A 21,062-nucleotide genomic window follows, 5' to 3' on the forward strand; every position below is an offset into this window, starting at 1 on the left:
GTTCTAGAACCTTTTTTCTGGGAAACCCTTAATAACGAGACCGTTCTTTGTGAAATGAAAGACTCAGATGGCTTGCGTTTGACTCCTGGTAAAGGGTAGGTTTCTTCCAAGTGGGAAAAGCAGCCCCTCCTAAGGAAGAGACTTCTAACTTTACCCAGCCCCAGAATGTTATTACTGATGGGCACTTTAGAGATCGTCTGGGTTAAGCCCCTCATAGGAGAGACCTGGGGACTGATGGGCAGGGAGCTTAAGGAACTTGGCAGATTTATCGTCGAGCTGTGATTTGGACCCAGCAAGTCCAGAAATCCTGCCTTTATACCATCTTACTTTGCCACCTGAAGCACTGGTGTGTTGGAGCACAAACAACAAAGTACTGTCTGTGTTAAAGCACTTGTTTTCATGCCTCTTTGAGCTAGCATCTTCCTCACCAGCCTCCACTCCTTCTCCTCCTTTACTCTGAAGAAGCGAAAGGATGCGGTGAAAAGAGCTCGGGATTTGTATTTAGACAGACCTAGGTTAAAGGTTCAGCTTCACTATTTGATAGCTGTGTAACCCTAAGCAAATCACTTAACTTCTCTGAGTCTCTATTTCCTCGTCTGTAAAACAAGGATAACAGTGACCTCTCTGAGGCCTGCCATTGGATAGGCACTCATTCAGTGATCATGAGCGCTGCAGTGGGGCAGTTTGTATCACTTTAGGGATTTCCAGTTGCCCTGGGGGTTTTCTGCCACACTCCCAGTAAACTCTAGAGCACTTGGCTGCTGCCATACTATAAATGAGAGAATTTAAAAAGGCCCAAGGCCAGAAACAGCACAGAAATGAGTCAAAGGAAGCTCTTTATTGATCGACTCAGCAATGCAGGGCTGGAACCCATCAGCTTCATGCCACGTTTTTGTCCCCTCTGCTACTGTCCAGTTTTCCCTCGGCCTTTCAGGCAAAGGCTTCCAGCCAGCCTTGCATTAGTTGTCAGCTATGGTTTTCTGAACCCAGTCCAGAGTGGAGGACACCTTCACATACACACCGTACTCGGCAGTAGCACAGCTCTTGTCAAAGCTCAGGATCCCAGCCGCATACCAGGTGTCGTCAGCCTCGTCGTGAATTGCAAAGGCGCTGCCGGCATCGCCATAGCAGGTGTCTTCCTGGTACTTGGACAAGCCAGCACAGAAGGTGTGCTCATTCAGTATCGGCTGCACCCCCACAGGGCTCTTTGGTGTCTTCTTTTCGGGTACTGTGCTGCCTTCGTAGTGCTGTACACACTTGTCTTGGTCAGCCACCGGCAGCATGATGTACTTCAGATGCTCAGTAAAAACTAAGTTGGCATTTCGCCCCCAGCCAGACACGTAACCCACACGCCCCGCTTCCACGTAATCTTTTGAAGGTAGGCAGATGGGCATTACTGTCTCATCAATGGGCACCTTCTCTCTGAGTTTGATGAGCCCAATGTCTACCTCGGAGTAGTCAGGGTGGAGAAGCACCTTCTCAATCTCCACAAGCTGCTTTCTCCCCACATAGAGTCTTAAAGTAGGAGCAATGTCTTTTGCTTTTGTTGTATTGTCATGACCCAAGAAGAGATTTTTAGCTGTGGTCAGCAGCCATTGTTCATTGATCAGCGTGGCCCCCGAGGTGAGATTATTGCGGGAGACCATCTTAGCCTGCCAGGGAAAGCTGCCTTTGGCATCCAGTGAGCCGCCGATGATCCTTTGCACCTGAACCGCTGGATGCTTGGGCTTTCCGCATACTGTTGAGGAGAGTAAGAAGATTATGAGCAGAATGTGACCGTCTCCCAGTCTTTCCCAGGGAAGGATAAAAGGACCGACTCTTGCTGCTGTCTGAACGGTCACTGTTCATTTCTCCAGAGCTGGAAATGTTTGCACGCTTTGCCCTTACCTTCTGCTCCTCTTGTTCCCAGTGTTTATAGTTTAAAATGATTCTTTTTTTTTTCTTTTAATGTTTATGTCACTAAAGAAGAGTTCTATTTCCTGCTTTTCTAACTCACAAAGAAACAAGTAGCCCTGAAGTTTTCAAACTCTGGCCGCTGAACTCTATGTATATTTAAACAGTCTATCACAGCAAGATGTCCATAGCTCCCTTAAATTCATTGTAAGCACAAGGAGCTACCATGATTCATTCTCTCTGAATAAAGAGGGATGCGATATTGCATTTCATAACAGGCAGGTTAGCAGTTCCGCATCCCTAGTAGCAGAAGACGGTAGGCAAGATCCTCTTGTTCCAAGAGGGAAAAGGAGGGAGCGTCAGCTCTTCCTAGTAACAACAGAGTCCTGACCCATCTCCAGACTCCTGTGTCATATTCTCACGGATTAAGGTTTTGTTATGCCCTCCCTTGACCTGTTGTTCCTGGAGCTTGCTTTACCCTTGGCCCAGGGCTCTCTAGGTGGGCTCTATGTACACACAGAGTTTCCTGATCCTCTGTGGGCAGTGTAGACAGTGGATTCAGTCAGTGCCCCGCCGGCCAAATGAACAAATCCTTAGTGAACTTCATGGGGAAGTATTACCTGCCTGTGCACTTCTCTGCCCAGCCACCTGTGGTTCTCCCTGGTCCCTCCCCTCGGCTCTTGTGTGCCCAGAGGAAACCACACAGGGAGGATGTTCCTCTAGGACATTTCAATCCCTGCTGGTGCACCGACCCCTCAATACCCACTTTTCCGTCTCCTTCCCAGGACCCATGATTTCCTACCTGCTTCACACTCAGGGAGTTGCTCTCCAAGGTCCTTATTTATCCACTGCTTCTCCGTGTTTAAGGTGTACACTCCTGAAACAAAAAGAAAAAAAATGAGCCAAAAGGGAAATTGTATCTGGACCTAGCGTGGGGAGAGAAGGTATTTAAAGCGCAGAATCAGAGAGGCAGGAAGGGGGAGGGCAGGGGAAGAGGAGGAAGGGAGGAGCGCTGTGCTAGAAGCCAAGTGCGGGGGACACGGTGCAGCCCAGCAGGGCAGAACAGTGGTCACGGGGACCGTGGCGATCATGGTGATCGTGGCAAGGGAGTACGGGGTCCTGACTCCCTCTTACAGGCTACCTGAACTTGGGCAAATTACTCAACCTTTCTGTGCCTCAGTTTCAGCAGCAGCAAAGTGAGAGTAATAACAGTATCTCTTGGGAATCCCCTGGTGGTCCAGTGGTCAGGACTCCGCACTTCCAATGCAGGGCGCACGGGTTCGATCGCTGGTCGGGGAACTAAGGTCCCACGAGCAGTGCAGGGCGGCCAAAATAAATAATAGTATCTCTGCGGAGGAGTGTTGTGAGGACCTAGTGAGCAAGTCCGTGTGAAGCACTTAGAGCAGTTCTAGGAGTGCAGTGCTCACTAGGTAAGGGCTCCCTGTCGTCATCACCGTCACCGTCATTTTGTCCACGTAGATGTCACCCTGAGAGGGTAGGCTACCTGGCGTCACCTCCCTCCCATTAACAAAGGAGAAAACTTGAAGCTGAGAAAAGTTAATTTGCCCAAAAGGCCACAGCTACCGGTGACAAAACCCTTGTTAGAATCTAAATCTCCTGGCTCCAGAGAACACGGGCACTTTCTGGACAGTCACCCTGGCTCCACTCCTTGTGAAAATGGTGGGACAGAGGAGGGCCCGGGGACATTCGTCCCAGCCTTACCATCTCCAGTGCGTAGTTTGTAGTAGGTTTTACACCGATAGCGAACCAAGTGTTCCAGGTAGCCATTGGCAATCTCGGGGGGCTTTAAGCAGCTGTCATCTGCAAAGAAAAACAGGAAGAGAAGGTTCGTAGTCAGAAGCTTCCCCTAGAGACCCAAAAAGTCAGAGGAGAAGCAGCTGCTTTGCACATCAACCTCCCTCCACCCCAAATGGAAGCCCTGGGGAGGGCAATCTCCCCTTATTTCTGGCTGGCTTCCCAATTTTCTTCATGATACTGAAAGACCAGAGATTAAGGTGAGAAGGAGCAATTGGATCTTCCCCAGGAGAGGGTACAGGTCTGAAGGGGCAAAAGTGGATGCAGCAGTGCTGAGAGGTACAGCTCTTGTCCAAACACAGAGTCCTACCTGTGGCAGTTGTGGTTTCGGTGGTTTGCACCGCGAAAAGCTGCCCGCAGAGCAGGAGGGCGACAACAGCTTGCAGGGCACTGCAGAAAAGACGGAAAGGAGCTCGTCTCCCCGCTTCACCGCCCCCCCCCCCCACACACACACACACGCCCTTCACCCACCCACATGCATAATTTACCAGCTTCCCAGTCACCCAGGTTCCATGCTGCTGGGAATTCTACAGAAGCTTCAGAGAAGAACAACCAAGATAGGAAGGCACATGGGGATTGGGCCTCAGTTTCTGGCAGCATTCAGGAAACATTAAATTGTTAATGTATGAGCTCTCCAGCAAAGAGAAATCTCACTTGGACACCCTAAGGTGCTGGGCTACAAGGATACTGCTAATGAAATGTGGATAACTGGAAGATGGGGAAGTGGGAATTTATTATGCTCTTCTCTCTACTTTTTGAAATTTTCCATAATAAGAGGTTTTTTTTAATATATAATTTAAAACACTGATATAGCTTTTTCTATTATTTTATAATTTGACTTCAGGAAATGGTATAGCAAACCCCAGGATTCCAGGTTACCTGGAAGATAACTGGCTCCCTGAAAGGTCGACTGTGCACATGGTCATCAATGCACAGGCTATATTCACCAGTTAACCATCTCCCTGAAGGATGTCAGCTACTCAAATATTGCTTGGTTAAGTTTCTAGTCTCGTTATTTCAACATTTCAAAAAAATTTTTTATTTTTTTTTAAATCTGAGTGCCTGAATTGTGTCACTCAAATGTGTCACTATTGATCTTTCTTATTATACATTTTTAAAAAGAAAAATCTGCTAATAGGCATATTCAAAATGCCAGGGGGAATTCCCTGGCGGTCCAGTGGTTAGGACTCAGCACTCTCATTACCAAGGGCCCAGGTTCATTCCCTGGTTGGGGGACTAAGATCCCACAAGCCGTGTGGCGTGGCCCAAAAAAGAAAAAAAATGCCAGGAGGCCTACCACAGGAGCTGCTGGCATCCCCCGCGAAAATATCATAACCTCGAGGAAAAAGCTATTCCTTAGGGGCTTCCCTGGTGGCGCAGTGGTTGAGAATCTGCCTGCCAATGCAGGGGACACGGGTTCGAGCCCTGGTCTGGGAAGATCCCACATGCCGCGGAGCAACTAGGCCCGTGAGCCACAACTACTGAGCCTGCGCGTCTGGAGCCTGTGCTCCGCAACAAGAGAGGCCACGATAGTGAGTGGCCCGCGCACCGCAATGAAGAGTGGCCCCTGCTTGCCGCAACTGGAGAAAGCCCTCGCACAGAAACGAAGACCCAACACAGCCAAAAATAAATAAATAATTAATTTAAAATGAATATCTGCTTATAAAAAATATTTGTTAAAAAAAAAAGCTATTCCTTAGAGAAAGTCACGTCTCATGGGAAAGACAGCACCATCTGAAAGAATTACCCTTTATGGATACGGAAAAGCAGAGGATTTAACACAGAAAACACTTTATTCACTATAATTTAGCCCATTTGCCTTATTCCTTTGTTATATTTTTGCATCTCTCCTGTAGGCCTCTCCTGTACCTGGGCTGTCATGTAGATAAAAGATACATACAAAGAAGGATGAAATAATCCAGAGGAAAGGGGGGACAGGGCTGAACTGTGGACTCACCTCATCTTTGGTACGTCTGCCTCTGAAACAGCAGTGCTGTGGGGCACCTTCTGATGCTTTTATGCCTCCGGTATCTCACTCCACCCCCTTCTTGATTTCATAATCCCTGTGTCTACACACTTTGGCCTTGCTAAGGTCACTCGCATTTTCCAGTAACAAAGCCACAAACAACATCTCTGTTAAAGAGTCGAGCTCTTGCTTCACGCTTGAGTTTCCCCTGGTGTTCTTCATGCTTGAGCCAAAGAAACCTGGCCACATCATGACCCCATGTAGCTGCCAAAGTGTTTCCCGAAATCAGCCACTGTGCAGGACTGGGGGAGGAACCGTCAATCTGTGTCTCTTTGTTTTGGATGATTTTCAGCACTGAACAGAGCCTTTTTGGGGTTATTTCAGATCCCTTAGAGACACTCCTGCAACCTGGCTGAGATAGGGCTCTAAAGTAAGCATGTCCTTTTCAGAATCATTTTCCCCACTCTGTGTTGCCATCTCCTTATTGCTGCAAAGCTCTCCAACCTGAAATCAGTAAAATGTATTTATTATGTCTTCTCTGATCTCTTTTTCCAAGAAATCATACAACATTGTTAAAGCTATAGTGTAGACGCAAACTGTACTCAATGGCAGTGGTTATCGTGGTTTTATAGTCCAGTAATCAATCCAAATAGGCAGGCGAGAAAAATAGATGTGCTTTAGTCAGATGCCTGCAGCTGTGTATCCCAAGTACTGTTCAACTGAAATTTAATATCAACTCATTTATAAAAAGCCAGTGGTTCTTAAATTAGAGTGTGCAGAAGAATCCCTTTGGGATACTTAAGGTGGCACTGATGTAATAGCAGAATAACTGAAAACAGCACAAATGTCTATCAATAGGAGAATGGCTAAATAATGTTGGTATATTTGTATAACAGGACATTATACAGCCGTGAGAATGAATGAACTATGAAAGAACATGGATAGCGTTATAAACATAATTTTTAAAGAGAACTTCAAGTTTCAGGAGATTATATTAAGTAAGAATGATACCGCTTCTATAGAGCTCAAAATCAGGCAAACTCAGTAATGGATTCTAAGATATGACACCAAAATCGCAAGCAACAAAAGGAAAAATGGGTAAATTGAGCTTCATCAAAATTAAAAACTTCTGTGCATCAAAGGATAATATCAAGAAAGTGAAAAGATAATCTATGAATAGGAGAAAATATTTACAAATCATATAGCGGATAAGCATTTAATATCCAGAATAAAGAACTCTTACAGCAACAAAATAAAAAACAAACAAACAATTAAACATGAGCAAATGACATGAATAAGCATTTTTCCAAAGAAGATATACAAAAATGGTCAACAAGTACATGAAAAGATGATCAACATTGCTGGAAAATGTCATTAGGGAAATGCAAGTCAAAACCGCAAGACATCACCTTACACCTACAAGTATGACTACAATCACAAGAAAAACTATATATAATAAGTCTTGGCAAGGATGTGGAGAAATTGGAACTCCCATACATTGCCGGTGGACATGTAAAATGGAGTAGTATCTGCAAAACAGTATGATGGTTCCTCAAAAAGCTAAACTAGAATCGCCACATGACCCAGCAATTCCGCTTCTAGGTATTTAATCCAAAATAATTGAAAAGGGACTCAAACAGATTCTTTTCTTTTTTTAATAAATTTATTTATTTATTTTTGGCTGCGTTGGGTCTTCGTTGCTGCGCGTGCGGGCTTTCTCTAGTTGTGGCGAGCAGGGGCTGCTCTTCGTTGCGGTGCATGGGCTTCTCATTGCAGTGGATTCTCTTGTTGCAGAGCATGGGCTCAGTAGTTGTGGCGCACAGGCTTAGTTGCTCCACAGCATGTGGGATCTTCCTGGACCAGGGCTCAAACCCGTGTTCCCTGCATTGGCAGGTGGATTCTTAACCACTGTGCCCCCAGGGAAGTCCTCAAACAGATTCTTGTACACCAATGTTCATTGCAGCATTATTCACAATATCCAAAGGTAGAAACAACCCAAATGTCCTTCAACAGATGAGTGGATAAAAATACATACAGTGGAATATTATTCACCTATAAGAAGTTCTGATACATGCTGCAACATGAAACTTTGAAAACATTATGCTAAGTGAAAGAAACCAGAAACAAAGAGACAAATATTATGTGGTTCCACTTGTATGAAATGTCTAGACAGAAAGTAGAATAGAGGCTCCCTGGGGCCGGGGGAAGGGAGGAAAGGGGAGTTATTGCTTAATGGGTACAGAGTTTCTGCTTGGAATGATGAAAACGTTTTGCAAACAGTGGTGATGGTTGCACAATATTGCAAATATAATTAATGCCACTGAGTTGTATACTTTAAAATTGTTAAAATCAGAAATTTCATGTTATATATATTTTATCACAATAAAAAAATTCAAAAAAAATAAACTTTTTCTTAGCCAAAGAAAACTTTTTAAAAACAACCAAGACTGAACAATATAATGTATAGGCATAGATGCCAAGAAGACAAAAACTTTATTTTAAAAAATTTTAATAGAACGGAAGACACAAAATGTAAAATGTTACCTCTCGTAGGGAGGCAGAAGGAAGGCATAAGAGAGAAGCACATAGGTAAATATAAACATAAATAAATTATTGTTAATGATCCAACTTTTGGGCTGGGTAATAGGTTCATGAAAGTACACTTTATTGTGATTTATTTTTAAAAAGACATCACACATACACATATATGTATATCACATATAATTATAGGTATCAAATAACATTTAAAAATATGAAGGAGGGGGAAATCACGTGATAGACTTATTAAGAAGCAAAGCCCAGGCCCCTTCTTCCAGAGATTTTGATTCGATAGGTCTGTCAGGGTCTACAAATCTGCGTTTTAAATGACCATAACTTCTCCCAGCCCCGTATGCACGCTACTGCGTGACGGTGCAGCTCCATGATCCTGTGAAATGGAGGGGGAGGCTTTCTCTTTGGGCTGCAGCTACCCCTCCTAAGGGATCTAAAATGAAACATTTCTGGGGACATCTCTGGGGGCGCGGTGGTTAAGACTCCACATTCCCAATGCAGGGGGCCAGGGTTCAATCCCTGATCAGGGAACTAGATCCCACATGCATGCTGCAACTAAGAGTTCACATGCCACAACTAAGGAGCCCACAAGCCGCAACTAAGACCCAGCGCAACTAAATAAATAAAAACTTTAAAAAAATAAAAATAAAATAAAATGAAACATAGTGAATACATTTTATAGGGAGAACAGAAAGCAGAAAAGTTTAAAAGATCAATAAGTCAGGACAGCAATTAGTGGAGGAGCTCAAAGGGCAAAGTTTTGACTTTGGAAGAAAAAACTATTTTTAAAAGTTTGTTCTGCCGATATGGAAGTCTTGAAATTTTGTAAGCTACAGAAAAATTAAAATAAGAAAAAGTCCTCCCATTATTTCACCACCCCAAGACCCAAGACAGCCAGTAACTAACCACTATTAACACTTCAGTGTCACTTCCTTCCAGGCTTTTCTCTGTACACATTTTTACATAGTTTTGATAATTCTTTATACAGAATTTTTGCGTGGTCTGCCTTTTTCACCCAATGTTATAGGCATTTTCCATCTTGCAGCAAATCTCTGTGAACCATTTTTAATGCCATATTTTATTTCTAACTTAAATATCCCCTCATTGTTGCAAATTTAAGGTGATTCTAATTTGTCTTTTATAAATATCTTATATAAACACAGGGAGGTGAGGTAGGAGGCCAGGCTCACTTTATTCCGTATGGATATACAATTGATTCCGGCATCATTTACTAAAAATCTTAAGTGTTCAGCTTGATGAATCTTCATATAACTCCTGTGTAATCAACACTCAGATCAAGATTTAGAATATTTCCAGCCCTCAAGAAGCCTACTTTGGGTTTCTTCCAGTCAACACCCAACCCCCCAAAAGTAACCATTGTTCTGACTTCTCTATCTTGATAGAATAAGTTTGCCTGTTCTTGAACTTCATATAAATAAAATCAAATAGTAGTCATTCTTTGTTTCTGGCTTCTTTTGCCCATCATTATGTCTGTGAGAATCATCCATGTTGTCATATTAGTTTACTTCTTTTTTTTTCTTTCATTGCTGAGAAGTATTCCACTGTATGAATAAACCACAACTGATTTATCCATTCTCCTGTTTATGGATATTTGAATTTATTCCAGTTCAGGGCTATTATAAATAAAGCTGCTTTGAACATTCTTGCATGTCTTTTGGTGGATGCATGCACTCATTTCTCTTGGATAAATACTTTGTTGTGTCAACGGTAGGCATATATCTAGCTTTGATAGACACTACCAAATGGTTCTCCAATATACAGTCCCAGCAGCAATATGGCAAAGTTCCAGTTGATGCATATCCTCACCAATGCATTATAATTTTAGCCATTCTGGTGCATATGCAGCAAAATATAATAATGACTTTAATTTGCATTTCCCAGACATCAAATGATATGTAGAACACTTTTTCTATCCTGTTGACCCATTTAGATATTCTCTCTGTGAAATGTCTTTTCCCTGTTGATTTGTTAGGAGCTGGGGTTTTTTGTCTTCTTTTTTTTTAAGATATTTTGAACACTGATCTTTTGTTAAGTAAATGTATTGTCAACATCTCGCATTCTAAGGCTTGTCTTTCACTCTCTTAATCGTGTATTTTGATGAACAGAAGTACAGTATTTTTTTTAATTTGTTTATTTTTTAGTTTTGGCTGCGTTGGGTCTTCATTGCTGCGCATGGGCTTTCTCTAGTTGCAGCGAGCGGCGGCTACTCTTCGTTGCGGTGCATGGGCTTCTCATTGCCATTGCTTCACTTGTTGTGGAGCACAGGCTCTAGGCGTGCAGGCTTCAGTAGTTGTGGTGCACGGGCCTAGTTGCTCCATGGCATGTGGGATCTTCCTGGACCAGGGCTCGAACCCGTGTCCCCTGCGTTGACAGGCTGATTCTTAACCACTGCGCCAGCAGGGGAGCCCCGAATTACAATAGTTCTGAATTTTAATGTCCTAATTTATCAGCTTTTTAAATTTTATGGTTAGTGTTTTTTGTCCTGATTAAGAAATCTTTGCCTATAAGATTATGACAACATTCTCTTAAATTTTATTCTAGAATTCTATCTTCACATTTAGGTCTATGATCCATATGGAATTAATGTTCATGTATGATGTGAGATAAAAGTTCAGGTTCATTTTTTTCCATATAGATAAGCAATGGCTCCAGTATCATTTGCTGTAATGATCATCCTTTGCTCCTAATTTGCAGTGGTATCTTTGTCAGAAGTTAGATGACCATATATGTGTTGGTCTCTTTCTGTATTCTTTATTCTGTTCCATGAATCTATTTGTTTAATCTTAGGCCAATGCCACAGTCTCAATAAGGAGTAGTTAATAGTAAATCTTGCTATCTGGTATTTCAGGTGTTCCAAATATATTCTTCTTCCTCAAGATTGATCTGACTGACTACTCTAGGTCCTTTGCATTTCATCCTCATATTAATTTTATTTTTTAATTAATTTTATTGGAGTATAGTTGATTTACAATGTTGTGTTATTTTCTGCTGTACAGCAAAGTGAATCAGTTATACATATACATATATCCACTCTTTTTTAGATTCTTTTCCCATATAGGCCATTACAGAGTATTGAGTAGAGTTCCCTGTGCTATACAGTAGGTCCTTATTAGTTATCTATTTTATATATAGTAGTGTGTATATTTCAGTCCCAATCTCCTAATTCATCCCTCCCCCCCCCTTACCCCCTGGTAACCATAAGTTTGTTTTATACATCTATAACTCTTTTTGTCTTGTAGGTAAGTTCATTTGTACACTTTTTTTTAGCTTCCATATATAAGCAATATCATACGATATTTGTCTTTCTCTGTCTGGCTTATTTCACTCAGTATGACAATCTTTAGGTCCATCCATGTTGCTGCAAATGGCATTATTTCATTTTTTATGACCGAGTAATATTCCAGTGTGTGTGTGTGTGTGTGTGTGTGTGTGTGTGTGTGTGTGTGTATCCATATATATATATATATATATATATATATATATATATATATATATATATATATACCACATCTTCTTTTTCCATTCCTCTGTTGATGGACATTTAGGTTGCTTCCATGTCCTGGCTGTTGTAAATAGTGCTGCAATAAACATTGGGGTGCATGTATCTTTTTGAATTATGGTTTTCTCTGGATATATGCCCAGGAGTGAGATTGTTGGATCATATGGTAGCTCTGTTTTCAGTTTTGTAAGGAACCTCTATACTGTACCAACTTACATTCCCATCAACAGTGTAGAAGGGTTCCTTTTTCTCTGCACCCTCTCCAGCATTTATTGTTAATAGATTTTTTGATGATGGCCATTCTGACAGGTGTGAGGTGACACCTCATTGTAGTTGTGATTTGCATTTCTCTAATAATTAGTCATGTTGAACATCTTTTCATGTGCCTCTTGGCCATCTGTATGTCTTCTTTGGAGAAATGTCTATTTAGATCTTCTGCCCATTTATTGATTGGGTTGTTTGTTTTGATTGGGTTGTTTGTTTTGTTTTGTTTTGTTTTTTTGATATTGAGCTGCATGAGCTGTTTGTATATTTTAGAGATGAATCCCTTGTTGGTCTCTTTGTCTGCAAATATTTTCTCCCATTCTGTGGGTTGTCTTTTCATTGTGTTTATATTTTCCTTTGCTGTGCAAAAGTTTTAAGTTTAATTAGATCCCATTTGTTTATGTTTGTTTTTATTTTCACTACTGTAGGAGGTGGATTAAAAAAGATCTTGCTGCGATTTCTTGTACCCCTTTCATTAGATTTATTCCCAAGTATTTGATTTTTATGCTATTGTAAATTATATTTTAATTTAATGTGCTAATTGTTTATTACTAATATAGGAAAGTACAATTAGTTTTCATATATTGACCTTGTATCCAGCAATCTTGGTAAATTCACTAAGCAAATCTAATACTTTGATTAATGTTCTACATTTTTAGGTACACAGTCATGCCATTTGCAAATAATGGCTCTTCGACCTCTTCTTTTCCAATCTTTTTTTTTTACGGTACACGGGCCTCTCAATGTTGTGGCCTCTCCCGTTGCGGAGCACAGGCTCCGGACGCGCAGGCTCAGCGGCCATGGCTCACGGGCCCAGCCGCTCCGCGCGGCATGTGGGATCCTCCCGGACCGGGGCACGAACCCGTGTCCCCTGCATCGGCAGGCAGACTCTCAACCACTGCGCCACCGGGGAAGCCCTTCTTTTCCAATCTTTAACCTTTATACCTTGTTTCTTTTTCTCACTTTATTGCACTAACTAGGATTTTCATTACAGTGTTCAATGGAAGTAGGGAGTGGACATCCTTGTCTTGTTCCCAAACTCAAGAAGGCAGAAAACATTCAAAATTTCACTCTTAAGTTAGTTGTAGGTTTGTTTTGTTTTGTGTTGTTTTGAGGTTGTTGTTGTTTTGTTTTGTTTTTAGGTATCCTTTATAAGATTAAGGAAGTTTCTTTCTATTCTTAGTTTGTTGAAGTTTTGTTATTTTTTTTAACATAAAGAGATGTCAAATGCTTTTTCTTTATCCACTAAAATTTTCTCTTTATTGTGTTAATGTGGTGAACTACATTGGTTGATTTTTGAATGTTAAACCACCCTTGCATTTCTGAAATTAACTTCAATTTCTCATAATGTAGTAGAATTTTTAAATATTGCTGGGTTTCATTTGCTGATTTTTCTAAAGGATTTTTCCATCTGAGTTCATGGTAACTATTGGCCTATGATTTTCCTTTCTTGTAATGTCCTTATCAAGATTTCATATTAAGGTTATGTTGATCTCGTAACACAAGTTGGGGAGTGTTCCTTATTTCTCTGTTCCATGAAAGAGCTTATGTAGGACTGACACTATTTCTTCCTTAATTGTTTGGAGGAGTTTGCCAATGAAGGCCTACAGGCCTATAGTTTCCTGTGGGAAAACTTAAAATTTCAGATTGTTTCTTGAATAGATAAGGGACTGTTCAGAGTTCCTGTTTTTTCTAGTGGTAGGTTGTGTTTGTCTAGAAATTTACCCATCTCAGCAAAGTTGTCAAATTTATTGGCATAAAGCTGTTCCTAACATTACTCTATTACATTTATAATATCAGTAGGATTAGTAGTGATGCCCTGTCCTGATATTGGTAATTTGTGGGGGATTTTTCCCTTTTTTCTTGAAAAATCTTGCTAAGGATTTATCGATTTTATTAATCTTTTCAAACTTCAAACTTTTGCTTTAGTTGATTTTTTTCTATTGTTTGCCTCTTTTTCTTTCAATGATTCCCACTCTTAACTTTATTATTTCCTCTTTTTTCTTACTTTAATTTTTTAATTTTCTTTTTTGAACTTCTTAAAGCAGAAACTTTTATCAATTTTAACTTTTCATTTCTAATGCATGTATTTAAAACTATATATTTTCCCCTACATGCTGCTTTACCTATATCCCATAAGTTTTAATAAAATTTTTATCAATCAGTTTAAAATATTTTCTAATTTCCATTTTATGTCTTGTTCATTCCATGATTATTTAAAAGTATGCTGTTTAACTTGCAAACATTTGGAGATTTTAAAATTATTTTTCCTCTGTTGATTTCTAGTTTAATTACACAGTGGTCAGAGAATATACTCCATATGATTTTTTTAAATTTATTTATTTATTATTTATTTTTGGCTGTGTTGGGTCTTTGTTGCTGCACACCGCTTTCTCTAGTTGTGGCGAGCGGGGGCTACTCTTCATTGCAGTGTGCAGCTTCTCATTGCTGTGGCTTCTCTTGCTGTGGAACACAGGTTCTAGGCGCTCGGGCTTCAGTAGTTGTGGCACGTGGGCTCAGTAGTTGTGACACTCGGGCTCAGTAGTTGTGGCTCGCGGGCTCTAGAGCTAATGCTCAGCAGTTGTGGCACACAGGCTTAGTTGCTCCGCAGCATGTGGGATCTTCCCAGACCAGGGCTCGAACCCGTGTCCCCTGCATTGGCAGGTGGATTCTTAACCACTGCACCACCAGGGAAGTCCCCTCCATACGATTTTGATCCTTTGAAATTTATTGAGACTTGCTTTATGGCCTAGCATATGACCTGTTTGGATAAGTGTTCCATGTGTAGTTAAGAAGACAGCAGTTCTTGGGTATAGTGTTCTAAAAGTGTCAATTAGGTCAAGTTTGTTAATTGTGTTGTTCAAGTCTTCTATAGGCTCACTGAGTTGTTTCCTGCTTTTTGTGTTAGTTACTGAAAGAAAGCTTATAAATTTGTCTCTTTTTTCTTTAAGTTCTGTTATTAGGTACATACAAATTTAGGTTTGTTATGTCTTCCTTTTAAGTTGACTCTTTTTTTTTTGGCTGCACTGGGTCTTAGTTGTGGCGCACGGACCCTCTCGTTGAGGTGCACGAGCTCAGTAGTTGTGGCGCGTGGGCTTAGCTGCCCCGCAGCATGTGGGAACTAGTTCCCCGATCAGGGATTGAACCCACGTCCCCTGCATTGGAAGGCGGGTTCTTTACCACTTCACCACCAGGGAAGTCCCTAAATTGACTCTTTATCGTTATGAAATGTCCTTGTTTATCTCTAGCAATTTTTCTTGCCATAAAGTCTCTTGAACTGATGTTACTGACTCTTTTGGTTAGTGTTTTCATGGTATATTTTTTCTATCTATATGCCATATAATTGGTATTTGATTTTTTTAATCAATTCTGACAATCTTTGCATTTTAATTGGAATGTTTAGTTTATTTACCTTTAATGTAATTAATAGAATTGGTTTCATTTACCATCGTGCTATTTGTTTTATATTTAATCCTTAAGTTCTTTTCTCTTTATTTCTCCTTTCCTGCCTTTCTTTTCTTTGTATTACTCAGTTTTTAAAAATATCCTCTATTAGCATTTTTTGTTATTTATTCTTGTATTATTTTTCTAGTGGTTACCCCAAAGATTTCAAGGTATGCATCCTTGACTTATTATAATCTACTTTAAATTAATGCCTTTACCACTCCCCAAATAATACAAGAACTTTACAATTTAAATCTCTTTACCTTCTCCCATTCTTTATGCTACATATTATAACTCCCATAACCATTTTTTAAAAACAGTTGCTAGCAGGTAGATATGATATAATTTGAAATGTGAGTAAATAGAAGCCAAGAAGACAAATTCACTGTTGTGGAAATTAAAAGGAAGGGATAAAATCAAGAGAATTTTCAGAAAAACAAATTGTAAAACTCAGTGAGTGATCAAATATGGGGAGGGCAAAGGAAAGACAAGGCTTGAAAATGACTCAGGGTTATAACCTTGAGACTCAGGGTCTCAAGTGAATAGATACGGGAAGACTAGGACTGGGATTTTGGGGTGTGTATGGGAAGAGAAAACACTGAGCTCAAGTTTTGAAATGAATGTTATGTAAAATTGGGGTGTGAAAGATGAAGCAGAGGACCAGATTTGGAAATCATCTAAATATATAACAATTTTACTAGAACTTGCATGAGGAATGAGTTTATCAGGACACCAAATATAAAAGGAGGCATATTCATTCATTCATTCATCAAACATTTATCAAGTGTCTACAATGTGCCTACATGTCCTAAGTGCTGAGGACATAACAGAGAACAAATCAAACAAAACCCCTGCCCTCCTGGAGCTGACATTCTAATGGGAATATAATGGATGATTAGTGGTTGGAGTTAAAAATACATCATTAATTGAGACAGAGGAGTATTCACTATATAAGCAGAATCTGTAAAGATGCTGTCCATGAAACCTAGGAGTTGAAGAAAAGCTTGAATAAGGCAGAAATACTGTACTTCAATGGCTCCCAAACTTTGCTGTACTTTAGAATTTCCTGGGGAGCTTTTAAAAATCCTAATGCCCAGGTCATACCCCATCCCTGTTACATCCGAATGCATGGGGGTAGGTGCCAGGCACGAGCATTTTTTAAAGATAGCCAGGTGATTCCAAATGCAGCGAAGTTTGGGAACCACTGTCATACTTCATCGAGTTTAATATGCTACGAATTGTAAGAAAGAGAAAATTCTGCCAATTAAACTCTGACAAAATGCTTAAGATACCATCAATGCAAGATGCATCTCAATTTCAGAGGTGTTATAATGGAACAATAATCAGCATCTTAGAATTGATGAGACTCTCTGGTCACAAGTGCATGGGCAGCCATGGAATGAGACCAATTGGATTTTCCCAGCAGTGCACATGACCTTAGAACAGAATGACTAGTTGGGTGTTGAATTCAGAACAGCACATGTTGTTCAAAATTTCAGTTCGTCTTGATAAATTAAACAAAGACGTTCCTGCTATTATGCCTCTTTCTAGGTTATCTCCCTTTTCCTCAGGGACCAGGAACTACGAAATCCTAGTATGCCCAGAACATGGACATTGGTTCCCAGAGATACTTCCTTAGTGCCAGCAATTCTCTTTGCAAAGACTGGGCCACTGGCAGACATACGAACAGATATTTTAAGCCTTTTAAAAAGCTTCTTAAACTAGCACCAACCCTGACACTTTATAAATGAGGAACTTCCAAGTTTCAGACTTCTAAATCAAATATTATCCTCAGACCAGCTTCCTATCAGTAAAGACAGCCAACCAGAGATGGTAAACCCACAGTCTGTCAAAACTTCAAACATAATCTGCCTTCCCCAGGATGAAATTGGTCAGAAGTCAGAGCGTAAGGATCTTAGGATAAGTTTAAAAAACTATATTCCAAAGAGTTCATATAAACTTTCCTCAGTTTCTGCAACTGCATTCATAGGACAGAAAGCAAGGACTTCTTCTAGGTCCCAGGAAACAGGTAGGGGCCAGGTTCGCATTTGTTTTTCACCTTAATCACTACACCCAGCAGTGCCCGACACACACACACACACACAGACACACACACACACACACACACACACACACTCAGTTCAGTTTGCTGAATTGAACGGGTGATAAACAGGACCTCTGCCCTCAAAGAGTTCAGAGTGGCGGAGAAATGAGTATACAGCATAATTAAACGCTGCCTGTCACATCAGCTTCTATCTGCAGGAACGAGCAGGCCCTCGGGCGTGAAAGCTGTTGGTAGAACCAGCCCTCCAAGTGCCTCAGGAGAGTGGGCACCCACCTCATAACAATAACAGCTAACATTGTCAGAGTCCTTCCTGTGTGCCAGGCACTGCTGGGTGAGCTTTCTGTGTGTTTGTTCATTTAATTCTTCAACAGCACCTAAGCAATAGATCCTTTTATTATCTAATAACCCCATTTTTACAACTGGGTACAGAGAAGAGAAGGAACTTGCTCGAGGCAACACAGCTACCTCGAGGCAGGATTCAAACCTGAGCGGAGCCCTCGGCCACCTTAAGGTACTCCCTCCCCAACACGAGGGACCTTACTGGATTTTCAAGGCCCCTCACATATCCAGCCTTGAGTTCTCACAATTAGAGTCACTTTTAAGGGTCAACTAGGGACAAATCCTGTACTGAATTAAGACATTATTACTTGGAAGGGATAACAAACTTGCTAGCTAACCTCACTAGTCAGGGTAAGGGTATCAGTTCTGAGTGGCTATCAAAGCCCATTAAGAACCATGTGTATCATTAAAACCAGGACCCTGGCAGTGATACCCAGCAGAGGGCAAGGAAGACCCTAAAACACTGGCACCCAAAGCTGGAGAAGCCTGATGCTGCAAAGAAGTGAGCCCCTGTCCAGGCCCTGAGAGCACCACAGCGGGGAAGCAGGAAGAACCACGTGGGCCTTGGCTGCAAGACGCATTAGGAAATAGACCAAGGAAACTGCCTGGCAAGCATTTGGGAACAGTCACCCCTGGGTGCCAGCCACATTCTGGGTGGAGTTGAGCCATCCACCCCAGTCCCAAGACAGATCTCTCTAGATGGAATGGTGTTAAAATGGAGCTCTGCTTTTGAATCAGTGTAAGAAATCAGGAATTTGCTTAATTATGGCTCCAGGAAATAGTATGAAATTAGTCCTGGCCACAGAGAAATCAGCATAGCTGTAACCTGCTAAGCCCCCAGGTGGCCCTCCTCTCTGCTAGGGAAGCCCTGGGCTCCTTCCTCTGTTGTTGGGTGTAACCCAGTGGATTCTGGCCAGTTGTGTTTGTACAGTTGACCCTTGAATAAGGGTTTGAACGGTGTGGGTACACTTATACACAGATTTTTTTCAATAAACACGTACTACAGTACTGCACGATCTGTGGTTGGTCGAATCCGGGGACCATAAAGTTATACACAGATTTTTGACTGCACAGAGGTCACTGCCCCAACCCCTGCGTTGTTCAAGGGTCAACAGAATTTGTGTCTTTGGAGATTTGGAAAGATGGTGGAAAACTCAGCTATCTTCATCCCCAACACATGACATGGCCGCCAGCAGGAAGTAGGATCTCAATAAATGATTCTTGGAAGAATGAGTGAGTGAAAGAACAGATGAATAAGGGTCAGCTGTATTCACACACACATATGTGTATACATACATGTGTGTATACGTGCATATAAATATATATTTGTATGGTTGTGTGTTTGTTTTTTAATGGTTATGTTAGAGTCTCAACTGTAGTTGAAATTCTCATCTAACCAGAGTGAAATTTTTAGGATCCAGGACATGGATTCCACACTTTTTGCTCCGTTGAGGTAGGAAGGTGTCACTAGATCCAGTAACCTTACAAATTCCACATCCAATAAAATGGACGAAGCTCAGCAGGCTAGCCAGCTTCTCGCATAACCAAGGGCTGAAACGGCAGCGCCTCAGTTATAGCTTACGCTTGTCTGGGCAGGAAAGGGGTTGTGCTGCCCCAGGAGGCCTTCTGACCCTCCTGGCACAGCTTTGTTCCTGGATCCAACCAGGTCAACCCTAGTGATTAAAGGGGTAGCAGGTGGTGCGGGCAGGTTGCCTTCACGTGCTGTAACTCTTTCTGTTTCCTGTGGGACACTTGCCAACTGTGGCTTTCAACACCCAGGAAACCTCTCCCTGGCTGGCAAGAATGCGGGGAGTTTTCATGGTAATTGCATTTCCTCCCCAAAAGGCCCTGCCCTTCCGAGCCTGGCCCCTGTGTTGCTGCCCAGGTATTTCACAAACACCCACTGCCTGCCGGTGCTGGGTCATTCTCACCCTGCCCCTGCACACACACCTCTTGGCCCTGCCCACCGGTGTCCTCTTAGCTGTGACAGCCACACTAACTTCATTTCCCACATTTACAACCACAAGTTTCTTAGAAAAAATTTCCCTGACTGCCAAGATTCCACAGGTAACATGACAGTCTGATTCCACAGGTAACATTCTCGCACTGTGCTAGCACCAGAGATCTGCACCTGGAGGAAAGAGAAATCTTGACATGGGTCTTAGCCAAGTAGAAAGCAGATAACATATCTTCCAGGTAAGTACAAGATTACAGTAAGTCTCAATCTGGCTTCTTTATTAGCTGGGATTAAATTTGGCTAAATATGAGGGAAAACCCCAATTGACAGTGACTTAAGCACACAAGGTTTTATTTTCTCAAATAAAAGAGGTAGGGAAATAAGCAGACAGAGCTGGCATGAAGCCCTTTCCAGCTTATGCCTCTGGGATGACCTTGATCCTCAGGTCTAAAAAGGCTGCCAAAGCTCCAGACATCATGATCCGGGCAGCGGCAGACTTCCCAGAAGTTGCACACGGTACTTTCATACGTATCTCACTGAGTAGCATTTGGTCATATATCCACATGCAGCTACAGCAGAGATCAAAGGCTGAAGGAAATATAGCCTTTATTCTGGGAATCCAGAATGTAGAACCGTTTATAAGACAACTCGCCTGATGTCTTCAGAGGTGACGGCTTTAGATTTAAAGACTAAAGAAACATACAGGTGAGCCTTGATTGACTCTAGAAGTTATTTTTAGGGCAATGGGAAAACTTGGAATATGGACTAAATGTTAGATGATATTAGGAAATCATGGCTGTTTTCTTAGGTAAGATCATAGAGTTATGTTTTCATAGGAACATATCCTTTTTCTTAGCAGATGCAGGCTATGAAGTACTTAGGAGTGAAGTGTCCTGACATCTACCATTTCCTTCAAAATGGTTCATCAAAATACTGTATATAAATAGATTAAAAAGATTGGTAAGAAAAGCATGGAAAAGATAGAAAGAATTAATGAGTCTAGGTGGAGGGGGGTATAGATGTTTGTTACACTATTTCAACTTTTCTTATGTCTAAATGTCTTATAATAAAAATTGGGGGAGAGTAATTTTTTACACTATTCTTTCAACTTTTCTTATGTCTAAATGTCTTATAATAAAAATTGGGGGAGAGTAATTCTCTATTTGGTTTGGCTGTTCCACGGTCTTTTTCACATAAGGTTGACTACCTCCTGATGAACAGGAATGCTGTTCCTGTCAGCACTCTGGAG

The 21,062-nt window shown here is 41.4% G+C and overlaps 1 protein-coding gene across 1 annotated transcript; it reads right to left on the reverse strand.

The window, feature by feature from the left end:
- Window positions 1-819: 819 nt before the first annotated feature.
- On the reverse strand, window positions 820-5,770 carry HP (haptoglobin). The gene is made up of 5 exons (XM_060000410.1): window positions 5,666-5,770; window positions 4,019-4,098; window positions 3,616-3,714; window positions 2,696-2,770; window positions 820-1,738 (listed from the first exon to the last, which is right to left on the reverse strand). Exons 1-5 carry the CDS (start codon window positions 5,668-5,670, stop codon window positions 960-962), a joined length of 1,038 nt encoding a protein of 345 aa, XP_059856393.1. The 5' UTR covers window positions 5,671-5,770; the 3' UTR covers window positions 820-959.
- Between the last annotated feature and the right edge of the window lie 15,292 nt (window positions 5,771-21,062).

This window comes from Delphinus delphis, chromosome 20 (assembly GCF_949987515.2).
Source record: "Delphinus delphis chromosome 20, mDelDel1.2, whole genome shotgun sequence".
NCBI lineage: Eukaryota > Metazoa > Chordata > Mammalia > Artiodactyla > Delphinidae > Delphinus > Delphinus delphis.

Coding starts and splice junctions, on each gene's coding strand:
- HP (XM_060000410.1), bottom strand. Junction 3,715..4,018: donor CGAAACCACAACTGCCACAG/GTAGGACTCTGT, acceptor TTTTCTTTGCAG/ATGACAGCTGCTTAAAGCCC. Junction 1,739..2,695: donor ACTCCCTGAGTGTGAAGCAG/GTAGGAAATCAT, acceptor TCTCCTCAACAG/TATGCGGAAAGCCCAAGCAT.